At 37.9% G+C, this 8,955-nt stretch overlaps 1 protein-coding gene and 1 non-coding gene across 2 annotated transcripts; one reads left to right on the top strand and one right to left on the bottom strand.

The window, feature by feature from the left end:
- Positions 1–5,152: 5,152 nt before the first annotated feature.
- LOC129803124 (probable small nuclear ribonucleoprotein G) lies at positions 5,153–6,136 on the bottom strand. The gene is made up of 3 exons (XM_055849475.1): positions 5,967–6,136; positions 5,745–5,892; positions 5,153–5,685 (listed from the first exon to the last, which is right to left on the bottom strand). Exons 1-3 carry the CDS (start codon positions 5,996–5,998, stop codon positions 5,635–5,637), a joined length of 231 nt encoding a protein of 76 aa, XP_055705450.1. The 5' UTR covers positions 5,999–6,136; the 3' UTR covers positions 5,153–5,634.
- Positions 6,137–7,050: 914 nt separating this feature from the next.
- Positions 7,051–7,123, top strand: Trnat-agu (transfer RNA threonine (anticodon AGU)). Its single transcript has one exon. It is a non-coding gene; the product is annotated as a tRNA-Thr (tRNA).
- The last annotated feature ends 1,832 nt before the right edge of the window (positions 7,124–8,955 follow it).

Here is an 8,955-nt window from a genome sequence, read left to right as displayed (position 1 = left end):
GACGAATTCAAAGCCGATATGGCATTTGTAGACCTGACCCCAACCGACATGACATTTAAACTGACGATTTGACGGAGTTCCGCGAGACGGCGCTCCACGACGGACGAGGACTGACGAACCAACGGACGGCGACAGAACGAGAGTGGACGTGGACACGTTAACACGTAATAAAGTAGAGAGTCCAAAGTATTGAGCGTTTTTTTTTGAGTGAATCGAGTGAAAATGAGGAGGTCTACAGCTTCAGGTGTGGGGTACAGTAGGCCCACAGTGGAGGAGATGAGACAAGCCTTGATGGACATAGGAGAGAATCTGCCCTCCACAGTATCTCCCATGCAAATTCGAGCGCTTTTTGAGAGGGTCATTGGAGTGACGCCATCACACGCGGGAGAGTCTGCAGTGAACAAGGGGAAAAATCAAGATGCAAAAGATTCCGGAGTGAGCGCCCCATGGAAAGCACGAGAAATTCCTATAAATTTTGCAGTGAGCTCCGATGAGGAAAATTCTGTGGATGAGCAAGCAGCGGCGGCTGCCAAATTCAAATTGGCCGTTAAAGAGCGAGTGACGCCAACATTGCAAATGGAAAATTCCATTGAGAGTTCGACCCCGAATCTTCTAGAAAAACCAGTTGATGATGAAAAACAACAAGCTACCATCAATGAAGGCGCGATTCGTACAACACTAGTGAAATTATTGAGTGAATTGAGTGTTCCAAAACAGGATATTGGAGTCAAATGTACATTCCAAGACATTGAGAATGCAGTAGAGGCTTTCACAGGCGATGATGGCTTCAGAGTGCAGCAGTGGATAGAAGATTTCGAGGCAATTTGTGATGATTTTGCCGTATCTGACAGATCCCGTCTTGTATTTGCTCGACGCCTTATCAAGAGTGGACCAGCAAGGGATCTAATTCGTAGTGGAAGATTCAAAACCTGGGCGGAACTGCGGGAAGCACTGAGGGATGAATTTGGCCAGGAATTGACAGTGCGAGAGATATTGGATAAGATGAGAACACGCAAGAAGACATCAAATGAGACTTGTCACCAGTATGTCTTGGCGATGCAGGCCTTGGTGTCAGGCTATCCAATACCTGAGGAGGATGTGATCTGCGCAATTCTTGAGGGGCTTCAGGACAAGTCCACGAATATCTCAATCCTCGCAGGGTGCAACACAATTGATGATTTGAAAAGGAATCTGCGCAGATACGAGAGACAGTTGATGAGTGCAACTCCAGCGGTGCAGAGAATTGAGAAATTGCCTGTCAAATCAACGGCAAATGCCCAGGAGATCCGCTGTTACAACTGTTCAGAGAGAGGACATTTTTCCTCGGAATGTTCCAAGCCCAGGAGCGAGAGAGACATCTGCTTCAAGTGTAAGAAGGCTGGTCATCAGATTAAGCAGTGCCCACTTTACAAGACCAAGGGAGCAGCAGGAGTATCAGCGGCAGCAGAGGAATCCAACGAGGCAGGGATTAGCTCAGATGACGTGACTTATGACGTGAAAGTTTTTCAGAAGGTAAGTGTGATATTTGATTCTGGTTCTAATGAGGGCGAGGTAATATTGGATCTCATGTCTTTGCTCGACACCGGCAGCCCAATCAGTATGATCCAGAGATCTAGAGTGCCGGACAAATTTGTCTCCAATGATAAAGCTAAAGTTCTTCCATACAAAGGACTGAGTGGAGCCGAAATTTATAGTTATGGAAAGATTCATTGTCAAGTAATTTTGATGAATTCAAACAAACCAATTGAAGTATTTGTTGTCCCAGATAGAGTCATGCCATTTGAAGTTTTGTTGGGACGAAATGCTATGAAGTCTTTTAATATTGGATTAACTCTTAATAAAGATTCTGGAATTTGTTTCGATGAATTTGGCAATTATTCAGGTCTCCTCCAGTGCGTCATGGGCACATTGGCACTTGAGAATTTTAAAGATAAAAATTCAGTTCATGATGTGACAAACCTTTCTAAGATTAGGAATGACCTTCAGTTTTCTACAGAGGTGGAAAAGTCTACTGATCGGGTTTCAAACTGGAGGACTGATATGAGCGGCCAAGAGGAATATGAAGAATTAACCTGTAGAGATGAAGAGCCGTTTTCAGGGATGTTAGGGATAGAAATAGATAATGGGGAAGATAATGCTGAATTCGATGAAGTGTTCGAAATTTTCGGTAGAGATGAGGACATTCTAGTAATTGTCCAAGAGTGTAATTTCAAGGTACCGAGTGCAAGTAGTGAAGGTTTTGTTGGGGTAGTGAATCCCGAAATTAGTGTTTGTCCAGAGTTGTCAAATAGTTGCCAGAGAGAGCTGAAAAATCTAATCAGAAAATGTTATTTTGAGAAATTTAATGCGGAAGCGAAATCAGAGGGATTTGTGCTTAAGATCAGATTGACGAATGATGTTCCATTCTTCCAGCGTCCTAGAAGGTTAGCATATTCGGATAGAGAGGTAGTGAGAAATATTATTCAAGAGTGGTGTGATAATGGCATTGCCAGACCGAGTGACTCTCCCTACGCGTCTCCAATTGTGTTAACCACGAAAAAGAATGGAGAGCCCAGGTTGTGTATCGATTACAAAGCATTAAATGCATTAACAATTCGTGATAATTACCCCCTTCCGTTGATTGAAGATTGCTTGGACCATTTGAGGGGAAAGAATATCTTTACGATGATTGATTTAAAGAGTGGGTTTCACCACGTTAAAGTGGCAGAAGATTCAATAAAGTACACTTCTTTTGTGACCCCAGAGGGGCAGTTCGAGTTTTTGAGGATGCCTTTTGGGTTGAAAAATGCCCCAAGTGTTTTTCAAAGATTTATCGTGAGAATTCTGCGAGAATTTATTGAGAAGGGGTTGATAATAGTATACATGGATGACATTTTAATAGCCAGTGAGAGTTTTGAGGAACACGTAGATACGCTGCAGAAACTGTTGATTTGTTTGGCCGAAAATGGCCTAGAGATTCAGGAATCTAAATGTAAATTTGGATACAATTCCATTGAGTATTTAGGATACTCAGTTTCTGGGGAAGGGATTCGTCCCAGCAGTGACCACTTGGAAGCTATTGAAAGGTATCCAGAGCCCAAAAATGCAAAAGAGTTGCATTCATTCGTAGGACTATGTTCCTACTTTAGGAAATTTGTGGCGGGGTTTTCAAAAATCGCGCGTCCATTGCTTAATTTGTTGAAAAAGGGGGTGACATTTGAGTTTAGTGATGAGTGTAGAGATGCATATGAGAGATTGAAGGAGAAGTTGGTTTCTGCGCCAGTGTTGGCGATATATGATCCAAAAAAGGAAACAGAATTGCATACGGATGCTAGCTCTTTGGGTTTTGGGGCAGTGATTTTGCAGAGACAACAGGATAAGAGGTTACATCCGGTAGCTTACTTTTCAAAGAGTGCATCAACAGCTGAATCCAAGTACCATTCATACGAACTTGAGACGTTGGCGATAATTTATGCGTTAAAGCGATTCCGAGTATACTTAAAAGGTATTCCTTTTGTGATCGTGACAGATTGTGGGTCTTTGGCCATGACACTGAATAATAGGACACACAGTCCTCGGATTCAAAGGTGGGCATTAGAATTGGAGAATTTTAATTACAAGATAATTCATCGGAGTGGGAGTCAGATGAACCATGTTGATGCATTGAGTAGGAATTTTCCGGTGGCGGCAGTGGATTGTGAGGACGTAGATTTTCAGTTGAGTGCTACCCAGAGTAGGGATGGAGTGATAAGGGACTTGAAGTTGAGACTAGAGAAAAGCGACCACAAAATGTATGCGCTGAAAGATGGGCAAGTCTATCGTAAGGATAGACAAGGAAGATTGTACTTTTACGTACCAGCTGAGATGGAAGTAAATCTCATTCGACACGTACATGAGAAGATCGGTCATTTTGGGTTCCAGAAGTGTTATGAGAAAATGCGCTCTCATTACTGGTTCCCTGATATGAAAGAAAAGATAGAATCATATGTGAAGAATTGCGTCAAGTGTCTATTTTATTCGGTCCCGTCGCGAAGAAATCAACAAGCGTTGTATAACATTCCAAAAGAACCAGTGCCATTCCACACTCTCCATGTGGACCACCTAGGTCCTCTTCCTTCCTTGCAGTCAAAAAGGAAACACTTATTGGTGGTTGTAGATGGGTTCACAAAGTTCACGAAACTTTATGCAGTGTCATCCACCAGTGCAAAGGAAGTGTGCTGTGCCCTTAAAAAGTTTTTCGACTACTACAGTCGCCCAGTCAGAATAGTGTCAGATCAGGGTAGTTGTTTCAAGTCAAACGAATTCAAGTCCTTTTTCAATTTTTTCAATTTAATTTTTTATAGTGAAGAATACAGTAGACTCTCGCAAATTCGGCTCTTTTAAGATCGGGCTACTTTTTAATTCGAGCAGCGGTTACATTTGAAAAAAGTTTGTTGTCATTTTTCAAGTTTGATTATGATCATCAAATGAATCAAATATGCTCAAATTTGGCATGGTTTGTCTTAGTTTTGATGATGATTTTGCATTATTGAGGGATTTTCATGCAATTTACATTATATATGAGTGTGTAAACTCAATATCTATATGCACATGAATAAAAAATCGTTGCATTTCAAAAAGTTTGTCGCCCGAATTTCTGTCTAATTCGGCTGACATTTCGGTCCCATATGCCCGAATTTGAGAGAGTGTACTGTATATCATTTCGTGTGGAGGCCTGATTGAATGCGTGCAGAATTTATTTGGCTATTTTTTCGTTATAAAATTTTTAATAAAAATTAAATATTAATGTAAATATATTGCAAAAACAAAAAAATGCACTCGGAAGGACCAAGTGGCACTTCCTGCCATATGCATATTATATGGGAGTTTGACGTTCTGCAGATGTAATTTTCTTGATTGTTAGTGTATAAAAGCCTTAAAAGAACAAATTGAAAGTGTTTTTGCAAATGATTGAGGAGAATTATGGCGAAAGTGACATGCCTTTAAATGCGTCAATTTTTGAAAGCTTCAATTTTTCTCTTATTTCGAGACTTTAGAAAACATTATGAAATCTTTCAATTTTCTCCTTTTTCGATCGTGTTAGAATTTGGAATATGGAATAATAGTTACAAAGGACTCTTCAATGATGCACGCAAGGGATCACTTGCGGCAATTTTTAAAGAAAAATCATAAAGAACTTTTCTAAAATTTATTTAGATTCCACCTGGCACAAAATCTGTAGAAAAACACTCCTCTCTTGCATTTTTGGCAAATTTTCCACTAAAATTCACTCAATACTATCCCAATGAACTTCGACAAACACTTTCCAAAGTTTTCCAGGAGCAAAATGATAAATTTTCTCGAAAAAGAATCTCAAGCCGCAAGAAGGCAAGGAGGCCGTGTGGAGGCATTTTCTTCAATAATTCTCTTCAATAATTGAAGTTTTTTATCAATATTATTGAATGGCCACTCATCCATATTTTTCCTAGTGTATAGACAGCTTAAGTCACATGAAATGCTTATATTTCCTACTTCAAATGGTTTCAAATTAAATTACATTTTGCATTTTACTTACAACTCCCGGCGTCTTAGTATAAGTCGCAATTTTTACAAAACTGATACAGTATTCTCTGTTTATTCGTCTTGCGTAAATTATAATTTATAATTCTGTAAATCTTATATTCTATCAAGTGCCTCCACCATTATAATGCTGTTCCCTCGGACAACCTGGAAGACACAAAGATTTCAGGAGTGACATCGTTACAAATTCTTTAATGAAAACTTACCACCATGCCTATGTTGTTCCGGGAACCATCTCTACACTCCTCCATGGTCTCATCAATGACAACGTTCATGAAAGGATCAAATCCCCTGAGAATACCATTGATGGTACGGCCCCCATTGAGCTTGAGACTCATCCTCTTGTCCATGAACCTGAGAAACGTTTGAAAGTGAGGTTAGACTTTGGAAAATCTCTCCTAAAAGCTTTCATTATTATTATAACTTACTTTTTCAATTCTGGTGGGTGAGCCTTGGACATGATGAAGAAATTTGATTAGAAATTTACTCAAAACCACTGCAAATAGTGCACTTTTTGGGCGATATAAACAAAAGCGTCACAATTCACAATTGGGCTTAGAGATGTGCGCCGAGAAAATTTCGGCGACGGTGGCTAACATTTAAAAATTATCGGCGGCTGGCTGCGCGCCGGCGCGCCTACTGAGGCAATCGGCTGCGGCTCAGCTAGGCGCGTCAGATTTTTTTTCTTAATATTTTTCGATTACAATCCACATAAATTATCGACTTTCCTCAATTTTTTTTTTGCTAGAATTACTAATCATGGAAACCTATTTAAAAAAAAGTAACAACAAAACATATAGAAAACAATCTGTCAACTTTAGGCACAACATTTTTATGATTTTACAAAAAGACAGATTCAATAAAAATATTAACAAAAATTTTTGAAATCCGTAAACGTAAAAATGAAAATAATTTTATCTGGAATTATAAACTCAAATTCAATATCCAATAGAAAAATTGTTTATCTACAAACAAAAATATTTCTCGATGAAAATTTGATAACAGTTGGAATATTTGGTAAGAAATGTTGAATTCGATGCACTTGATTAAAACATTATTTTAAAAAATGTTTAAAATCTTAACCCTTTAACGACGGGGCACTTTTTACGAACCGAAAATCATCAATAAAAATGAAACTGGTGAACGTAATCAATGGGCGTACCCAGCTAGGGGCAGGGGGGCAGCTGCCCCCTGCCCCTAGAAGCGTCAATGAAGACAAAAACAAATGAGAAGTAAAAAAATATATTTGGTCAGCAAAAAATTAAATTTGATAAGTAAAACATACAAATCTTTCTAAAAATGGTTTTAATTTTTCTATCCATAAAGATCGAAACTTTCATGAATATTCTACTACTTTTAAAGTTGTAAATTTAGTCACTTCTCAAATCTGATGTTTTACTGCTCGTTTGTACTCACCACATCGTTTCCAAATCTCGCAACCCCGAGAGTAAGCAATTACAGTGCACAATGCAATTGGCTAAAGGTCGTGTAGCAAGTCAAGCAGAGCATGTAGCCTCTATAGCTCAGTTGGTAGAGCACTCGTCTAGTTAACGAGAGGTCTCTAGTTCGATTCTGGGTGGAGGCAGGAATTTTTCCTATTTCCACTGAGAAAAAACTGGATGATTTGAGTGTCATTTGCTCTGATTGACGATTTCTCTGTATCTAAAGTTATTTTTTTTTAATGTTTATACGTAATCGTAAAGTAAAAAGTTGTAGAAATCCATAATATTTTTGCAGATGTACAGCTATTTGCTATCTAGTAAATATTGAAGCACAAAAGTGAATAATTTTCAAACTACCGCATTGATGAATGATTTTTATTATTTTTTTTATAATAAGGTAAAGTATCTTATGTCGACCACTTAAGGATAGATTTTGTGAAAAAATTATGAAAAAACAGTTATAATTTATGTTTTTTGATAGGGGTTTTACCTAAAACTATAGAATATATCCTTATCTATCTAATTGTGAACTTCATTTAGTCGTAATATAGTTTTAAATTATAAAAAAATTAAAATGTTTCAAAAATGCGAAGTGTTCCTCTACTCGGCCACTTCAATATCAGTATTCCTCTACTCGACCACCAATTTTTCTTAAAATTAAACAAATCACAAAACTAAAAAGTCACTGATTTAACTTTGGCTTGTATAATACATCATAAATAGCACTTAAAATTTAGTTATTCATTATAATAAATAGGGAAACTTACTTTAATGAATTCATTCAGAAGTAGAACAACATTCAAGTGGAAAAAGCTTCACTTGCTATGATTCGTTGACCGGTCGAATTGAGGAACATTATATTTGAATTGCACTCTCAATTTTAATACATAAAATTAATCGTTAACTTATGACCTCTACACACTAGAGAGATTTATGTCCATATTGAAAAGTTTTTCATGCACAAATGTAGGGAATTTGCTTCAATATGGACATAAATTTCTCTAGTGTGTAGACGCCATTAGTCATGGAACTAAAATCTTTGCACAGTAATAAAGATAAAGTTCTCAACTTATATTTGGACTCAAAATTTGAATTCTCAAGTAATCTGTAAGGGTAATAATTGAAATAATTCCTTAAGAAAAAAAGTCAAGAATTTAAAAAAGTATGCCATAATTTGATGAAAAATTGCGAATTTGTAGACTTCCTCATTTTTCACTCAATTCACTCAAAAAACGCTCAATACTTTGGACTCTCTACTTTATTAGGTGTTAACGTGTCCACGTCCACTCTCGTTCTGTCGCCCTCCGTTGGTTCGTCAGTCCTCGTCCGTCGTGGAGCGCCGCCTCGCGGAAACTCCGTCAAATCGTCAGTTTAAATGTCATGTCGGTTGGGTCAGGTCTACAAATTTTTATTTAAGAAATACTTTAACGCTGCGCCAATTTATGATTTTTTTTTCAGGGTTTTATGGTCAATTTCTATGATATTTTCACTTATTTGAATTAATTATGAAATAATTGGCCCTATGATGTTAAACCATTCGCTAAATATTATTGTAAATGTAAATAAATTAAATAAATATTTCCACCGGTCGACTTGAGGAACCCAGGGTGGTCGACTCGAGAGGCGGTCGACTCGAGAGGCGGTCGACTCGAGGATACTTTACCTTATATCCAATTTTTTTAAGCAAAAACCTCTTGCCAATAGAAAGTATAATAACTAACTATCGTAACTATACATTTTTTTTGTAAGAATGAAAATTATCTATTATGGGTATTGTCAGAAAAATTACTGAGTTGAATTGAAATATAAACAAAATTCGCCGCGGCGCGCATTAAAAATTTTTGGCGGCGGCGGCTAAGCAAAACTTTCGGCGGCTCACGCCGAGTGGGTAAAAGGCTTGGCGCACATCTCTATGGGCTTCCCAAAAAAACAAGTCAAATGACATAAGACATAACCTCAAATTCCACGACTAGCA

The sequence above is a fragment of the Phlebotomus papatasi genome, chromosome 2, assembly GCF_024763615.1.
Source record: "Phlebotomus papatasi isolate M1 chromosome 2, Ppap_2.1, whole genome shotgun sequence".
In the NCBI taxonomy this organism is placed as follows: Eukaryota; Metazoa; Arthropoda; class Insecta; order Diptera; family Psychodidae; genus Phlebotomus; species Phlebotomus papatasi.
This window is presented reverse-complemented; position numbering and strand designations above follow the sequence as displayed.